Here is a 19253-nt window from a genome sequence, read left to right on the forward strand (position 1 = left end):
GATAAAACGTGCTCATTTCATGCATGAAGTAGGAAACAGATGGGCCCCTGGGCCAAAGGGCTGGTGTTTTTCAAATGGAGCAAAACTGAAGTTTTGTCCTCAGCCAGACGAGAAACGAAGCCCGTTTCCCTTCCTCCGTTAAGATGGAGGGAATGAACTAGCAGTGGGGAATTTGTTGCAGCAAAAATAGAAATGAGACTTTTCTGATAAACAAGGAAAGTAAGGAAACAATGAACAGGCTGGGAAACAACAGACACAGGTCTGAAAGAGTTAAGCAATCTTGGTTATTCTTCAGCTGTTACTACTAAAAAACACTTGTAGCTAGTCGTGTCCTTCACAAACCTGAGTACTCTCTGACTCCATAAGAATTCCCCTTTGCACCTGGCATTCCTTCTCCTCCTACACTCCCTTGTAGCACTCTTCATTTCAGAAAGAAGGTCACGGGCCGATAACTTCAGAGACACCAGACCCGGTTGCTGCTTGACACCTGACGCCAGCTTTGGCCATGAATTTGCAGAAGAAAAGGAATGCAAGACCTTCATTACTTTGAGCCTTACTTTGAGCCTTCATTACACCTACCCCAGACCATAAGGCCCAGGCTATATAACCTTTCCCTATTCCGCAGGGAGGGGGGCACAGTTCTTGAGGCGCTAGCTTGCTGTGTTATCCTCTTTGCCAGGCAAAGATTAAAGCCATTTTTCTCATTCCTCCAAAACTCTGTCTCCATATTTTTTGGGCATCAGTGCACAGAGAGCCAAGATTTTAGCATCATGCATGCAACAATTTATTCAATGTATATATGGAATCTAGGCACTGTACTCTAGAAATGATAACAAGGGGGAAAAAGTTGTTTATTTTGGGGTTTTTAAAAATCATCCAAACCGCTTTTTAAATTACTCTTCCAGGCTATTATGCGCAAGCACTGTCTGTCCCTGAGTGTTAAGCTGGAGATCCTGTTTCTTTGCTTTTCTTTCTTTTTCTGTTCTTTCTTTGCCTTCCTCTCCCCTCCCCACCACCACTCCTTCCCTCTCTTTTCTTCCTTCAGTCACTTTTTCACCCTTCTTTCCTTCCTTCCTTCCTTCCTTCCTTTCTTTTCTCTTTCTTTCTCTTTCTTTCTTTCTCTCTTTCTTTCCTTATTTCTGGAAAACCTCAAGCCTGCACTATAGTATTCCATCTGTCAATACAAAATGTTGCCCTTGATCCAGAGGACTGTCCCTTTTCCATTCGGGCTGCTATGATAGAATACCATAGACTGGGGGAACTTAAACAACAGACTTTTAGTTCTCATAGTTCTGAAAGCTGGGAATAGAGAGATCAGGGTGCCAGTGTGGGTGGTTTCTGGTGAGGGCCATCTTCTACATTGCAGAAGGAGGGGTGGGGGAGGAGGAAGGGGAGGGGGAGACGAAGAGGCAGAAGGAGAAGGAAAACAGGAGGAGGAGAATGGGAGGTGGAGGATGAGGGGAATAAAGCTCTTTCCTGTCTCTTTCATAACGGCACCAAATCCCATTCATGGGGGCTCTACTCTCATTCAACATACGAATTCGGGGGGAACACAAACTTTCACTCCATGAGATTCTGGTTCTGATTTCCTGGCATTAACCACCCTCTATGTGGGAGGATAGCGGTTTCCAAACCTTAGGACCTACATGGAAAGACAACTTCTTACCCAAACCCCTTCCAAGGAATGCTCATTTCCGATCCCACACCAAGTTTTCTTCCAAGCCTTCCTATGCCGCAAGGAAGCCAAGAAACCTCACCAGGACCCAGTGCAAGGACCAGCTTTCCAGGGGCTGGCAGCAACCAGACGAGGGGAGGGGACTGTGGGTTGTACAAACTGCTGCATGGCCTGCAGGCCAAGGGCCATCCAGAGACAGCTTCATGGTCCAGTGACCTGGGCTGACACTAGAGCAGCCCTGAGCAGCACTCTGTGCTTGGTTCAGGGCTCTGTTGTGTCCATCTTGAAATTCTTAATAGCTTTTTACAAGGCACCCACATTTTCATTTTCCTCTGGGCCCTGGAAATCATGTTGCTGGTTCCGCAAAATACCCAAATCATATCCTACTCAAACCTCAAGTCACAGATTTTCTATGCCAGATGCCTGGGATAAATACTTTTGCTACTGAAGGGGTTCCGGACATACCACCCCAAAATATGCCGCATTTGGCATATTGATTATTTTGGGCTGAAGTCACTTGAAAAACAGCAAATGCTGGGAAAAACTTTCTCTGAACTCCCCTTATCTGCCTAAAAACAGTTTCTTCAAAATGAATTCAACTGCCATTAGTTCCCTCCTGAGAGTTTCATCAGCAGAGGAAGATTGATTCATCACAGGAGAGGAGACTAAAAGTCAATGCCACACCCAGACAGACTTTGTCACAAACTATTGATATCATATCTCCTGTCTAGTCTCCTAAGGGCCCAGACACCTTTCCTAATATCATTTACTCTCCTCTAAGATGACTACTTCTCCCCTTTTCCTATTAAGATGGTATATAAGGTCTCAAACCTCATCGCTTTGGGGGGTATTCACTTTTTTCCCCTGCAATGCCCCCATGCACATAATATGTAAAAATGAATAAATTTGTATAACTTTTCTCCTGTTACTCTGCCTGTTGTCAGTTTACTTCATAGGCCCATCTATTGAACCCAAGAGGGTGGAAGGAAAGTCTTTTCTCCATAACATTACAAACGTGTTAACAGCTTCAATAACTACCACCAATGAGCCTTAACTGAGTTTTAAGAATAAAAGGCAGCTTGCAGTCAGAGAAGTCTGTGCCAACTAGATCTACAGGCGAAAGGAAAGAGATTTTTGTTTTGAGTGTATCTCCTGTGCAAGATCAAGCTTCAGACCTCTTCTAATGGTGCTGGGGGTCAGGGTGGGACCAATCATTTATATACATTGGCCATTAAGTCTCTGGTATAAAAAAATAATGGTTACAAAAACAGTTTGAATAAATGATCCAGAAGCACACAGTTGTTACTAAGGTGCCTTGTATTCAAAGACTATTTTTAAAAAATTGATTTGGAGATTGTGGAATTGAGTGAAATTTCATCTGCAGTACTTTCAGCTTTCTACTGCAGTAGAATTTTAAGATATCTGACTGGTGTTTTTCCCTAGAAACTTATATTTAAACACAGAGCAATGCATCTTGATTTTGATAATATTTTTTCCCTACACATCACATCTCTCTTCAAAATGAAATTCAATATCCAAAACCAAAAATATCTAGGTGTGGTCAGTGCAGAGCTTGGTACCACTGGCCTGACTTCCAGGGCCAGGTTCCTACCTCATCAGCTGTTTCACTTGAGACGTATTTTTTTCTGCCTTTTTGTCACCCATCTGCAAAATGAAGTTATAGTATATACGTGGAAGGGATGTTATGAGCACTAAATTGAACTAAGTATTCATTAAGTGGTTACCTAGATCATAATGAGCTCTCTAGAAACGTTTGTTAAATCAACTATATATTTTTAAGGTAAACAGATAAAATAGTTAATACTGAGCATACCCAAAGCAGCCCAGGGGACACACAATCTCAACATGTCTGATGGACCTCAGAGGACAGATTTGCAAGCAGGGGGCACTGCCTCAGCTCACAGGGCTTATTCATTCAACAAACACTTATTCATTCAACAAACACTGATTGTATCTCTGCTCTGTGCCAAGTTCTATGTTCCACCTTGGAGATTTAGAAGTGAAAGACACATCTCTTGCCCTGGCGATTACAGCTTAGTCCATGTTCTAGTGGGCAAGAGAAAGCCTTATGCTCCATATTTATGTGATGGAGCTGTCCATGGCTCAGAGGGAGCTCAGCTGAGGCAGCCCCGGCTGTGGCTGGGTCTCTTCTGAGAAGGAAAGGATGAAATGGAGTCAGGAGGACTTGAGCACTAAATATATGCCCACACCTCGCCATCTGCCTGACACACATTCACTCACAGCAATCCTATTAGGTAGGCATTGATATCCTCACTTTATAGATGAGGAAGTAGAGGGGCAGAGAGGTGAATTATTAGCCCCAGGTAGGGAGCTAAGCACAGGCTATCTAAAGAGTGGCCCCCTGGCATCTCTCCTCCACTTTCTTCACACCCAAACCTTCTAAGGCAAATAGGATCCTATTTGGGCTTCTTCAAACTTATGCTTGTGTAGGTATCTTGAAAGCACCTCGCTAACTTCTCTGAACGCAGTGAGCCACTTTGTCTTTTGTGGGTGCCATTAAGTTTCCTAGCCTGTTTGGATAATGCTCTGGATGAAAAAAAAAAAAGTTGCCAGGTAAATGAACTCCACAACCGTGCTTCAAAAACTATGATGTGCATAGGAATCTGTTTAAAATGCAGATTCGGACTCAATACATTTGGGGTGGGGCCCAAGCATCTGCATTTCTAATGGGCTCCCCAGGTATTCCTGTGCTGAAACAAGTGAGAAATGTGAATTCATACTTGTGTATACAGGAATTAATTTAATAAGGAGTAAACTTGGGGACTGGTGACTTCAGTTAAAAACAAGACAGGCAGAAAAAACAAAAAAAAATTTTAAAAACAAAAAAAAAATAAATAAAAACAAGACAGGCCCCAAATGGAGTCTCTCTTTTTTTGTTGGTTTTTTTTTTTGTTTGTTTTGTTTTTGCGGTACGCGGGCCTCTCACTGTTGTGGCCTCTCCCGTTGCGGAGCACAGGCTCCGGACGCGCAGGCTCAGCAGCCATGGCTCACGGGCCCAGCCGCTCCTCGGCATGTGGGATCTACCCAGACCGGGGCACGAACCCGTGTCCCCTAGCATCGGCAGGCGGACTCTCAACTACTGCGCCACCAGGGAAACCCTAGAGTCTCTTATGCTCAGCTCCCCATCACCAAACCAAGCCTTGACTTATTTCCTAGAAAGAACATCTTAAACGGGTCAGTAGGAATCGCCTGATCAGCACTAGTTAGGTAATCGCCCCATAGACCCCTGCCATCCCCTTCAGGGAAGTAACCTTGGAGTAACACCTGCTTTTTTGCCTAGTGTATTTTCCTTGTTCCTGCTCCCTCTGGCTATAGAAGTCTTTCATTTTGTACAGCCCCTCTGAGCTCCTTTCTATTAGCTAGACTGGATGCTGCCCAATTCTAATCGATCTTTGCTCAAACTCTTTAAATTTTTAATATACCTCAGTTTATCCTTGAACGGTTCCACAACCTACGTTCTGATGGGTAAGTAGAGAACAATAATAATATCTTACCCTTGGAGTTATTAGGAGACCACATGAGATCATACATATCAAACACTTAGCATATAGCTGTCACTTCAAACGGGTTTGTCTAGTCAGTATTAACAATAACAACAATATGAAGGACTAGTGTTTCCTTTGAAACTCGTTCATTTCCTCCCTCCAGTTAAAAATCTGCCCTGTTGCTTCCAATGTAAGTACCTTAGTATACCTTAGTATGTTTTCAGTACTATTTTCTGTACTTCCGAAAGAACCGTTCGCATTTACTCTTGAATGCTGAAAGGAATTATCTCCTTGGCCACGGCGGGGGGGCGGGGGGGGGATGATAGGAAATAAATGATTGGAACGGCACTTGGAAACTGCCATACCCCTCTGCTGAATAAGCACAAGCTTCCCGTCCCTAGCTATTTGGCTAAGGAAGAAATGTCCCCTTGCGTTTGTCTCCCATCCAGAAAAAATAGAGACACGGGATTAAAACGGGTTTTTATTACCTTCTTCATTTTTTTGCCCAGGTCCAGAACGGCAATTAAACAAAGACCCGTCTCCCGTTACAACAAAGGGATTGAACAAAAACGCTCAACCTGACTCCATGAACACAGCAGACGCGCCTTCGGATTGGTTGGGCTATTGTCCAATAGGAAAGAAGAGCCGGCATCTCCTATTTACATACATTCTTTGTGGACCAGGCAGAGAGGGGCTGGCCGTCCAATCCGATTCTAGAGATTTGGAGCCTTCATTTGAATATGAGGAAAATAAATAGTGATGTCCGCCGCCTCACTTGTGCCAGAGGCGCAGCCCAAGGAGAGCTCCTAGAAGGCAGTCAGGGAGGCTTAGGACGGCCACAAGGAGAGCTAGTCCATCTACGCCTATAAGGTGCTGTAGCAGGTGCTTCCCAACACAGATATCTCTTCTAAGGCCATGGGTATTATGAACTCGTGGATCAAGGACACTTTACAGCTCACGCTTCAGCGAGGCCTGCTGCCTGGCGCGCTACAAGCGCTCTTGTAGGTTCAGGGAGGCTCAGAGGGTTGCACACCTGCTGCAGCCCCATGAGCAGTGTGCCGTGCCAGAAAGTACCAAGACTGTCAAATACACCAGCTCCAAGTGAGGCGGGCCACTGTGCTCCAGAAACCAAAGGCTTTTTTTCACCGCCGCCTCCGTGCTTAGAAAAAGAGCGTGCCACCTGTTGCGGTCGTGAAGTGCTGTTCAGTTGGGATTATGGGAGAGATGGAGTGTGCTCCTGAACTAAAGCTAAGCTTCTTTTCTTAATGGCATATTCACCAAAAAGAGACCTGCTGTGTTAGTCTAGGCCCCAGCCAGAAGCCTGAGAGGGTATAGCCCTGACGCTTGAGCCGTTGAACCCAGTCCAGGCCTTTCTGTCTGCATGTGGCGAGAGACCTGCGAGTGAGGGGCGCGGATCACCTTCAAGAAGGCTTAATGCCAACCTCTTCCTCTACCCATACCCCCTCGTGGGTCAGGCCGGGGTGTGCTGGACATGACACTGGGTGAGGCTCTGGGTGTTGTAACAGACTAGGCAGTGACTTTTGGGGCCGTCCTTCCCGCGTTTACAAGGCAAAGCATAATGAGCTTTTGCTCAAAACATTTAAGCAGCATTGAGTTTGAGCAGCTCCTTATAAGCACTAACGCTATTCCTGTTTGAAATATCAAAACAGCAGGAGGACAGGTACTGGTCTAGACCTTCATACTCAGCTATAATCCTTCAAACTAGATTGGTATTCCTTTATCCGAAAAAAAGTGTATACTTTTTTAACATATTCCTCATAAACGGTTTAAGAGCTTTTTTCTCCTCAGTCTTACTGAGGTATAATTGACATACAGCATTGTACAAGTTTAAGGAACTGGAAGTTTGTACCTTTTGACTGCCTTCATCCAATTCCCCATCCCCTCCCCACCCCTGCCTCTGGTAACCACAAATCTGATGTTTTTCTATGAGCTTGTTTGCTTGTTTTTGAAGTGTAATTGACCTACAGCACTATGTTAATTCCTGGTACACAACATAGTGATTCCATATTTCTAAACATTTGAAAATGATCACCATGATAATCTAGTTGTCATCTGTCAGTATATTATATAATTATTGACTGACTATATTCCCTATGCTGTACATTTCATATCTGTGACTCATTTATTTTGTAACTAAGAGCTTGTACCTCTCAATCTCCCTCACCTATTTCTCTCCTCCTCCAACCCTCCTTCCCCCCGGAAACCACCTGTTTGTTCTCTGTATCTATGACTCCGTTTCTATTTGGTTATGTTTGTTCATTTGGTTTGTTTTCTACATACCACATATAAGTGAAATACAGTATTTGTCCTTCTCTGTCTGACTTATTTCACTTAGCATTATACCCTCTAGGTCCATCCATGTTGCTGCAAATGGTAAGGTTTCATTCTTTTCTATGGCTAATACTGCATTGTATATATAAACCACATCTTGTTTATCCATTCATCCACTGATGAGCACTTAGGTTGCCTCCATATCATAGCTGTTGTAAATAAGGCTGAAATGAAAATCAGGGTGTTTTTGAATTTATGTTTTTGTTTTCTTTGGTTAAATACTCAGAAGTGGAATTTCTGTATTACATGGCAGTTCTATTGATATTTTAAATGTTTTTGAGGAAACTCCATTCTGTTTTCCATAGTGGCTGCACCAATTTATATTCCTACCAAGAGTGTACGAGGGTTCCCTGTTCTCCACAGCCTCATCAACACTTGTTATTTGTTGTCTTTTTGATAATAGGAATTCTGACAGCTTGAGGTGATATCTCATTGTCGTTTCAGTTTGCATATCCCTGATGATTAGTGATGTTGAGCATCTTTTCATGTGCCTGTTGGCCATCTTTATGTCTTCTTTGGAAAAACATCTATTCAGGGCCTCTGCCCATTTTTTTTTTCTTTTTAATTTATTTTGTTGAAGTATAGTTGATTTACAATGTTGTGTTAATTTCTGCTGTACAGCAAAGTTATACGTATATATACATTCTTTTTCATATTCTTTTCCATTATGGGTTTATCACAAGATATTGAATATAGTTCCCTGTGCTATACAGTAAGACCTTGCTTTTTTAAAAATTACTTAGTTTATTTCATTTTTGGCTGCATTGGGTCTTTGTTGCTGCACATGGGCTTTCTCTAGTTGTGACGAGCGGGGGCTACTCTTCATTGCGGTGCATGAGCTTCTCATTGCGGTGGCTTCTCTTGTTGCAAAGCACAGGCTCTAGGCGTGCGGGCTTCAGTAGCTGTGGCTTACGGGCTCTAGAGCCCTCTGCCCATTTTTTAACTGGGTTGTTGGGGTGGAGGTTATGTTGAGTTGTATGAGTTTTTTGTATACTTTGGATATTAATCCCTTGCAGATATATTGTTTACAAACATCTTCTCCCATTCAGTAGGCAGCCTTTTCATTTTGTTGATAGTTTCCTTCACTGTTCAAAAGCTTTTTAGTTTGATGTAGTCCCGTTTGTTTATTTTTGCTTTTGTTGCCCTTGCCTGAGGAGACATATTCAAAAAAATACTGCTAAGACTGATGTCAAAGAGTGTACTACCTATGTTTTCTTCTAGATGTTTTACGGTGTCAGGTCTTAATCCATTTAAGTCTTTAATCCATTTTGAATTTATTTTAGTCTATTTTAGTCTTTATTTTAGTCTATTTAGTCTATTTTTAGTGAGATCTCTTTTCCCCAATGTATATTCTTGCCTCCTTTGTCATAGATTAATTGCCCATATAAATTTGGGTTCATTTCTGGGCTCTCTATTCATTCAGTTCCATTGACCTATGTGCCTGCTTTTGTGCCAGTACCATGCTGTTTTGATTACTGTAGCTTTGTACCATAAACTGAAGTCAGGGAGTATGATACCTCCAGCTTTGTTCTGTTTTTTCAACAGGGCTTTGGATTCTCTGGGTCTTTTGACTTTCTATACAAATTTTAGAATTATTTATTCTAGTCCTATGAAAAAAATGCCATTGGTATTTTGATAGGGATTGCATTGAACCTGTAGATTGCCTTGGATAGTTTGGTCATGTTAACAATATTAATTCTTCCAATCCATGAACACAGTATATCTTTCCATATGTTTGTGTCATCTTCAATTTCTTTCATCAGTGTTTTATAGTTTTCCAAGTACAGATCTTCTACCTCCTTGGTTAGATTTATTCCAGGTATTTTATTCTTTTTGAGGCAATTGTGAATGGGAGTCTTTTCTTTTTCTGCCAGTTTGTTGTTAGTGTATAGAAATGCAACAGATATCTATATATTAATTTTGTTTCCTGCAACTTTACTGAATTTGTTGATGAGTTCAAGTAATTTTTTTAGTGGTGTCTTTATGATTTTCTATGTATAGTATCATGTCATCTGCAAACAGTGACATTTTTACTTCTTCCTTTGTAATTTGGACTCCTTTCATTTGTTTTTCTTATCTGATTGCTGTCACTAGGACTTCCAATACTATGTTGAATAAAAAAGGTGAGAGTGGACATCCTTTTCTTGTTCCTGATCTTAGAAGAAATGCTTTCAGCTTTTCACTGCTGAGTATGATGTTTGTTAGCTGTGAGCTTGTGGCCTTTATTCTGTTGAGGTATGTTCCCTCTATACCTACACTTTATTGGGAGTTTTTATCATAAATGGATGCTGCATCTATTGAGATGATCATATGATTTTTATTCTTCAGTTTGTTAATATGGTGTATCACATTGATCTGTAGATATTGAACCAACCTTTCATTTCTGGGATAAATCCCACTTGATCATAGTGTATGATCTTTTTAATGTCTTGTTGAGTTCAGTTTGTTAATATTTTGTTGGGAATTTTTGCATCTATGTTCATAAGTGATATTGGCCTGTAATTTTCTTTTGTTGTGATAGCTTTGGTTTTAGTGTCAGGGTGTTGCTGGTCTCAGAATGAGTTCAGAAGCATTTCTTACTCTGTAATTTTTTGGGATAGTTTGAAAAGGATAGGTGCTAACTCTTCTCTAAATGTTTGGTAGAATTCACCTGTGAAAATGTCTGGTCCTGGGCTTTTGTTTGTTGGGAGGCTTTGTTTTTTTACTTATCCAGTTTCAATCCTGGTGATTGGTCTATTCATATTTTCTATTTCTTCCTGACTCAGTCTTGGAAGATTGTATATTTCTAGAAATTCATCCATTTCTTCTAGGTTTTTCATTTTATTGGTGTATAATTGTTCACAGTAATCTTTTATGATCCTTTGTAATTCTGTGATGTCTGTTGTAACTTCTCCTTTATGCTCCTTTTAAGAAGCTTTTCAATAAAACAAACGGAGCACTTTAAAAAAAAATTGTTAACCATATGCAAAATACATGACACATTTAATAACAAGTAAGGTATGCAAGGCCTTACTGGGCCCATGCTGTTCTCACTCTAAAAAATATCTCATAGTGCCGGTGACTCCCAAACCATGAAGAACACCTTCAGAGAACAACTCAGTCTCCAAGAGCCAAAATGCTATGTGAGATTTGGATTCACAGCTGTGTTCCCTCAGGTGGACAGTGGCCATCTGACTCCTCCCTCAGGAACTCACACACACCATTTCCAGGGCCTGCCACTCATTAAACAATATTTAACCTCCTATGCAGTAAATACTGTTTTGCATTTGTAATTTCTTATTAAAATGACAGTTTTTCCCCTCCAAAATACTTTCTTTACTCCATAATAATTAACAAATTTGACTTGAAATTTCTGATATGAAAAAGGAGTCTCCTTGATACATTTCAGATTGTATACCTGCAAAATTCCTCCAGTTCCTTCCAGGTCCTTAGTTTAAGCATTTACCTTGGTTATTTCAGATCCAGAGAATGATTCCATTGTGCTGAGTTCTAGTTCTCCTTGCCTCTATGTATTCTCAAGTACTTGGTTAACTGCCCTAGTTTAACTTTCAACTTAACAGAACGTGTATTTCTTTGTTGTAACAATATGACAGACATGGTTTCTGTATACAATTTCTCTCAGTTTTTTCAATCATAAAATCTCAATAGCAGGGACTCTGTATCACCTTGCCTCTTCCTTAACAGATTCCCCTCCTAGGAGAGGGCTAAATCGAGCCCAGTCTGCACCTGAGGCTGTGTGTACAACCTCCACTGGACAGTTCAGCAAATAGAGGCAGCCTTTTTTTTAACTTCAAGCTAATTCTGTGTGCCAAAGAAGTCAACAGAACTGAGAAATTAATTGATATTTTGCATTATTCGCAGAAAAATTTATTTTTTAAAGAATTGTATTTGCAAATTATTGTAAAATCTTCATTTTGCTTCTTTTATTTTTGGTACTAAGCAGTGCTTTTGCCTACTGCTAGCACTATATATCACATTCTCTGTTGGAGACAATTTTCACTTATTAGACCTATGGTTTAAGCTCATTAACGTAAAGAATCACGTGAATCTGCGAGACTACTTTCATGTGACTAGAAGTTTTCATTAAGATACTGACTCCCAAGCTACTTTGGTAGGAGGCTGAGGGCTTGGACCCAGTCAGCAGGTCCCCATTTCAAAGTGGAGGACTGAATTTTGCAGTTTTTAATATGAATCAGATATCTACTGAGAAAATTAAAGGTGTGGAGTTGTTGATGACAGATCGCTGTTTAACTTTTTTTAATAGATTTATTTTACTTATCTATTTACTTATTTATTCTTTGGCTGTGTTGGGTCTTCGCTGCTGCATGCAGGCTCCCTTCTGTTGTGATGAGCAGGGTGCCACTCCTCGCTGAGGTGCACGGGCCTCTAACCCTGCGGTGTCCTCTCCAGTTGTGGAGCGCGGGCTCCAGGCGCGGGCTTCAGCAGCTGTCACGTGGGCCTCAGTAGTTCTGGTTCATGGGCTCTAGAGCACAGGCTCAGTAGTTGTGGTGCACGGGCTGAGTTGCTCCGCGGCACGTGGGATCCTCCCGGACCAGGGCCCGAACCCTTGTCCCCGGCACTGGCAGGCGGATTCCCAACCACTGCGTCACCAGGGAAGCCCCACTGTTTAATTTCTGTATTACAACTAGGAAGGCAAAGAAATGAGTTAAACTGCTCTGACAAAATTCCCATGTCGAGGTATTTATTTTTTTTAATACTGTTTCAGAGCTCGTATCTATAAAAGAGAACAAAGGAAAAGAAATGATGCTGCACACTGCTATCATTGTAACCATAATAATACTATATATGCCCATGGATACACAAACTAATTGAGGCAGAAAGGAAAGGAGGGAGAGGCAGGGAGGGCGGGACCACTATCCATCTCTTTAAATGAGGCAGGTGTCACTTAAGTTTTATTTTCGGTTTTACATATACCTATCAAAACTTATTTATGTTTAAACAATTGTGTACTGTCCAGATGATTTTTAAACACTGACTTCTGGTCACCTACAAGTATTTTAAAATTTCAATATCCTTTTTTGTAGAGAAAGGAGATAGATAAAACAGTGTAAAAAATATATATCTTGGGCTTCCCTGGTGGCGCAGTGGTTGAGAGTCCGCCTGCCGATGCAGGGGACATGGGTTCGTGCCCCGGTCCGGGAGGATCCTCCATGCCGCGGAGCGGCTAGGCCCGTGAGCCATGGCCGCTGGGCCTGCGCGTCCGGAGCCTGTGCTGCACAGCGGGAGAGACCACAGCAGTGAGGGGCCCGTGTACCGCAAAAAGAAAATATATATATATACACCTTACATTAGGATGAAATTCTGAGGCAGAAGTTGAATGAAGATATGAGTTCAAGGTGAAAAAATTATCTAAAATCGTTCAGTGTTAACAAGTAATTTAATAGTGTATTTTATGAGTTGCTATGGTTATGGTATCGAATTGCTGTTTCAATAGATACCTTTAAAAGATTGATGTGAGACCATTTTGTTTTGTAAAACGTCCTACCTTGGGATTTGCATCCTTGCAACTATTTGAACTAGCCATAAAATGTTTTGGACGCCAACTTTAAAATGTGTGACGTTTTAGAAATTCTTTTAGAGTGGACCCACGTAGGAAAAGGAATGGGGCGGGCGGGGTGGGGGGGGGGGCGATGGGCTTCCAGCAGCCGTGGCTGAAGACACTCGGTGGGGGTGGCGACGTTTCCTCCCCAGCTCCGCCCGCCCAGCCGGACCAGGCATGCAACCCGCTTCCTTTGGACATCTCCAAAGGAGATGATTTCACAAAAAACATGATTATTAGCCTTTAACTGAACGTCTGTTCCTTGCCTGAGATGATGACACGACTTTTCAATCTAATTCTCAAAACGGCTCAAGGAAGTGATTATTTGAAATCTCCTTCTTACAAATGAGAAAAAACAAGGCAAGAAAAAAGGTAGGCGATGTCTTCTTCAGAGTGAAGACTCTTCATGCCAAAGCGCTTTCCCTTGAACTAAGATGACACTTTCCAAATGAATGCCATGAAATCAGAGAATAGGGAAAGTTCTGCGTCACTAGTGCGTCACAGAAAATAACGTGGCTTAAGTGGGAAAACTACATTTGCTTCGAAAAACGTTATTTTTCCTCTTAAATTGCCCTCCTCCCCACTCCCCTACCCCCCTTAAAGCTACCTGCAGCAGGGGTCGGCTTTTTACATCCGGCTCCTGTGCAAGGAGCGCTCCGTTCCACCACGCTTCCGTTTTTCTTTCGGTTGTCAAACATCCTGCGGTTGAAGGATGCAGACATGCAAACATCCTCCCGGAAAGGTTCATTGCCTTAGGATAAAGGTGTCTGGTTTAGGCAGGGATGCAGCGCCAGGCGCCACCGCCAGAGCTGCGCGACAACCCCCAGGGCCTCACCAACTGCGTCCTTCGGGTTCACCCATCGGGGACACGGAGGTGGAGAGACTGGCACGAGGTCCCACTGGGGGCAGGTGACCTGCGTTCCTTACCCACAGGCTCACACCACACGAACACAAAAAACTAGACATGGAGTCCATGCCCGCAAGCCCTGGGAATGGCACTCTCCACACACTAAGGACACTTGAGTTCAGGGTTCCTACTTTGTTTAGTGAAGCGTCAATAACCTTGAGCGAAGGCGAGGGTGGACACCCAGTTTCTGATTGCCTCCCACATTGTTATTTTGGGTCGCCATTCCATACCCGATCTCCGTAAAAAGCAGATATTCTCCCATTCCGCTCCCATACACACGCGCGCACAGCGGGGAGAACGAGAACGTCCTCCCAGTAACCAAAGAACCGCTAAGGAGCACACATCGGATGCGTTTACATAACCCTTCACGTGTTCGAAACCCTTTCTCGATCTTGTGGGTGGCTCTGAAAAGAGCCTTTGGGTTCCCGGGAACCGGGGCGTGCCTCACTTGGAGCTGGTATACTTCGTGACGGCTTTGGTACCTTCGGACACGGCGTGTTTGGCTAGCTCACCGGGCAACAGCAGGCGCACGGCCGTCTGCACCTCCCGGGACGTGATGGTAGACCGCTTGTTGTAATGCGCCAAACGAGAGGCCTCGCTAGCAATACGCTCGAAGATGTCGTTGACGAACGAGTTCATAATACCCATAGCCTTGGAAGAAATACCGGTGTCCGGGTGCACCTGCTTTAACACCTTGTACACGTAGATGGAATAACTCTCCTTCCGACTGCGCTTTCGCTTTTTGCCATCCTTTTTCTGCGCCTTCGTGACGGCCTTTTTAGAACCCTTCTTGGGTGCCGGAGCTGATTTGGACGGATCAGGCATTACGGCAGATCTTTCCAAACAGAAAAACCGATACACCTCCAGCAACTCAACTTATACGTCCTGTATTCAAATGAGGAATCAAGAGCTTCTAGTTTCTGATAGGATCAAGCGTAGCGCAACGTCATCACTGGAAAAGGCGCATGCAAATTAGGGGATGGAGGCTTCCTTTTCTGATTGGCCACTATCGCTACCCAATTGGGAGGCTCCGGCTCCACTACCTCAAGACCATATATAAGGACTCCCTGAGTATTACGGCTTCGTTGCCTGGGGTTCTGTTTCTCGGCTTTCTTCTTTCCCCGCGCCTGATTGGGAGATGTCCGGCCGAGGCAAACAGGGAGGCAAGGCGCGCGCGAAAGCGAAGTCGCGCTCGTCGCGCGCGGGCCTGCAGTTTCCTGTCGGCCGAGTGCACCGGCTGCTCCGGAAAGGTAACTACTCTGAGCGTGTGGGTGCTGGTGCGCCTGTGTATCTAGCAGCCGTGCTGGAGTACCTGACGGCTGAGATCCTGGAGCTGGCGGGTAACGCGGCGCGCGACAACAAGAAGACTCGCATTATCCCGCGCCACCTGCAGTTGGCTATCCGCAACGACGAAGAGCTCAACAAGCTGTTGGGCCGCGTGACCATCGCGCAGGGCGGCGTCCTGCCCAACATCCAGGCCGTGTTGCTGCCCAAGAAGACGGAGAGCCACCACAAGGCCAAGGGCAAGTGAGGCCGCGGAGGCGGGCCGGAAACGGCTGTGCGCCCCGGGGGCCCCGTGACACCAAAGGCTCTTTTCAGAGCCACCCATATCTTCTAGAAAAGAGCCGCACTGGTCGAGGGCTGTGTCCTTTTGAGCGCGTTCCTGTGCGAACCTGCGCAAGGCAGGGCTCGCGGGAAACCGACCCCGAGGCATGATTTGGGTGCGCCTAGGCGCACAGTGGGCTCAGTGTTCATTTTGTGCGCGGAATGGCGTCTGACACGCGGCCGTTTTGAGTTTTGCCACCATCAAATTCATGGGGTTTCAATCCCACTCATCCTGAAGGTGTCTTTGTTATTACTGGTGACAAGCTACTTTGGTTCCGGAAAGTGTCATCACTCTGAGATTTAGACACCAAATACGTAGCTGTTTTATCCCAGGGAAAATCTGGTAGATTGATCTGGTATTGAAAGTGTTTAACCTTGAAAGAAACTTTACCACTTGAGGTTCTGATAGGTAAACATGATTTCCATTTTAAAATGTATGAGTGCATGACTTAGTTTTTTAGAGAACATGCGATCAGAATTGTATAACGTACTGGGAATTCTAAGGTCTTGGGAAGGGTTTGTCAGCATTTGAAAATGTCAAATTATATTTCGAAAGTAGGTTTAAGTTTTTAAAGGAAATCTCATGGTAAATAGAATAATTATTTAAAAGAATTTCAATTGTTAAATTTGGGTTGGTCAAACGTTAATCAGAGATCCCCTTAAACTGATCGCTAAAGTCAATAAAATAATTTGTACCTTGAGTTTGATGAGGAAAATTACGTTTGTGAATATAGTAAATTTAAAGTGGACATTGTTAGGACCAGATTAAGTAATATATATGTGGATATTTCAGAAGATGACTTCCTGAATTCCACATTCTGTTATAAATAGGGGTTGTAGTGTCCCAGAGATGCTCCTGCAAAGTCAACTGAGAAATGAGAAGGTTAATGGCACCTACTTCATGGAGTGAAGGGATTAAATGAGTTCATCTATACTAATCCCCTTGTTTAAAAATCTCTAGCACAGTATAAGAGCTCAGTAAATGTCTATTCCTGCTGTCATTATCCTTAGTGATTCCATTATTTTTTTTATTTTAACAATAAATACAGGCCAGTAAACTAATTTAGGAATATTATACAATAGATAGTTATCTTACTAAAATTAGATGTACTCAAACCAGGGCTCCCTAGGCACTATCTGGAGCTAACCACATATCTGCTAGTCTTTAGAAAATATCCTAGCACTATAAGACTATTCGCACCAAAAATTGATAGGAACTATCAGTGTGGATGGAAAAAACACCAGACTCCCCTGCAGTGTAGGTAGAGATAGCAGGACCCACATTACCCAGTGGGACCCATTTTAGTGAAACAAATTGCAAGGAATTATGGAAGAGATTATAGAGCCTTCTGGAGAGGTATACATTATGTTTCCAGTGACAGCCTTCAATTCTAGCTTAAATTTGATTTTTGCGTTGATATTCATGTAGGTCATTGTATATCTTCAACCCCTTCCGCGGTATTTAAGAAAGAAAAGTTTCTCAGGAGCAGGGAGCTTGGGTTTTCCAAGTATCATCATGGAGCTCCAGATTTTCAATTCCTAAACTGGAGTGTTAAGATGGAGGCATGAGGACCTCCCTGGCGGCACAGTGGTTAAGAATCCACCTGCCAATGCAGGGGACACGGGTTCAAGCCCAGGTCCGGGAAGATCCCACATGCCGCGGGACAACTAAGCCCGTGCGCTACAGCTACTGAGCCTGCCTGCACACCGCAATGAAGAGCAGCCCCTGCTCACTGCAACTAGAGAAAGCCCGGGAGCAGAAAGGAAGACCCAATGCAGCCAATAAATTAATTAATTAATTAATTATTTTTTAAAAGCGTGAGGTGGGAGGTGCTCTAAGGGGTAGTCAGTCCTTCTTTTGTCACTTCTAAGGCTGAGCTAATACAGCCACAGGGCCTATTTAATTTTCAGTTAATTAAAATTAAATACAAAGGTGCAGTTTCTCAGTCACCCTAGCCACACATGGCTAGTGGCTACCACATTGGACAAAACAGATATAGAAGGTCTCCATCATTACAGAAAGTTCTGTTGGGTAGCTCCGGTCTAAAATCTGATCATCTCTCAGGGTTATCAGGTTCAGAAGCATAAAGTATGCAGAGCTGCCTGCCTTGGTAGAGAAAGCTCATCAGACTCATGCTTAAAGAAGAAAGCACCACATGGCCCAGCAATTCCACCCCCAGATACACACAAGGACTCAGATACCCATGCACCCATGTCACATTCAGAGCAGCATTATTTGTAACATCCCAAAGGTGGAAATAGCCCAAATTTCCATAACAGATGAATGGATAAACAAAAATGTGGTCTATCCATATAGTGGAATACTGTTCAGCCCTAAAAAAGGAATGGCACATAAAACATAGATGAGCCTCAAAAAACACTGTGCTAAGTTAAAGAAGCCAGACACAAAAAGTCACATATTGCGTGATCCCATTTATAGGAAACATCCGTAACAGGCAAATCCACAGAGACAGAAAGTAGATAGTGGTTGCCAGTGGCTGGGGGGTAGAGGGGGGACTACAGAGTGTTCACTTTTGGGGTGATGAAAATGTTTCAGAGCTAGAAAGAGGTGATTGTGAATGTACTAAATGTCACTGAATTGCTCACTTTAGAATGGTTTATGCTTATGTGAATTTCACCTTGATTTAAAAAGAAATGTGAAACTAATACATGGATATGCACTAAAAAGAAGAGGAGACTGGGTGTCTCCATCGATTCTATCCAGTAGGTGGAGTGTGGGATGGACAGGGGCTGGCCTGGCTGCACGGTAGCATCCCTTAGGGACCATGTGGGAAGAGGGGCATGGTGTCCCTTTGGGTGGCCACAGCCTTTCCGTCTGCCTGCCTCGATGGATCTTCAAGCCCTTTCTCCAGCCCACTGCCACATGTCACACATTCCCTTCACCAGAATTATCTTGGTCATTCTCCCCATGTCCCTATGAAAGATGAAGAAAGGAGGTGGGAGATCCCAGAGGAAGAATGCAGCCTGGGAAGCCTCAGAAACATCCATGTCCACTGCAGATAAAGTGTCCTTAGTTTCTGGAATTCTCAGCTTAGCCTGGCCCAAGTCAAAGAGCCCACCGCACCTCTCTCCTGGGCGTGGCCTGCACCCAGCCCCTGCTGCACATCTAGTCTCTCCTCCCTACTGTATCAGTTCCCATATGTTCCCCAACATATTCAAGAATCTCCCAAGTGAAAAAGCAAATGGACTCCTCCCCCCTCTCCGAGTTTCTGTGCTCCCCCAGACCCTGGATTAGAATTTGGAGAACTGGGTCACCCGGCTCCCAGTGCCGTCGGATCTGGGCTGAACTGAGCTCTTCTCCCCCTATGTCACCCTGTTACATGGCTGCCCCAGCCCTGGTCATCAGGATCTGCCTAGTGCCCCCCCACTCCCCTACCCCCAGCCAGGGTTTTGTTTCCATGCATTGCTCACAAAACTTCATGAAGGCTTTGATTTTCTCCAATGCATGCCCAGCAAAAGCTCTAAAACTTCATCCTTTTCTCTGCCCATTCCCCTCCCTCCCACCTCCTGGTCAGCTCAGTTCTACTGCCTCCTGCACAGGTCTCTGGGGACACCAGGTCCTGGTGCTTCTCACCTCCCTCTCAACTTTGGACCCAGCAGCCCCTC

General features: G+C 43.8%; 2 protein-coding genes across 2 annotated transcripts; one reads left to right on the forward strand and one right to left on the reverse strand.

Annotated features, from left to right (window-relative positions):
* Window positions 1–14465: 14465 nt before the first annotated feature.
* Window positions 14466–14864, reverse strand: H2BC26 (H2B clustered histone 26; the record flags this gene model as incomplete). Its single annotated transcript, XM_082650910.1, has 1 exon — window positions 14466–14864. The coding sequence occupies exon 1, from the start codon at window positions 14844–14846 to the stop codon at window positions 14466–14468; it is 381 nt and encodes a 126-aa protein (XP_082507036.1). The 5' UTR covers window positions 14847–14864.
* Window positions 14865–15159: 295 nt separating this feature from the next.
* On the forward strand, window positions 15160–15552 carry H2AC25 (H2A clustered histone 25; the record flags this gene model as incomplete). The annotated part of the gene is made up of 1 exon (XM_082651770.1): window positions 15160–15552. The coding sequence occupies one exon, from the start codon at window positions 15160–15162 to the stop codon at window positions 15550–15552; it is 393 nt and encodes a 130-aa protein (XP_082507896.1).
* Between the last annotated feature and the right edge of the window lie 3701 nt (window positions 15553–19253).

The sequence above is a fragment of the Grampus griseus genome (assembly GCF_964374135.1).
Source record: "Grampus griseus genome assembly, chromosome: 3".
Classification (NCBI taxonomy): Eukaryota; Metazoa; Chordata; class Mammalia; order Artiodactyla; family Delphinidae; genus Grampus; species Grampus griseus.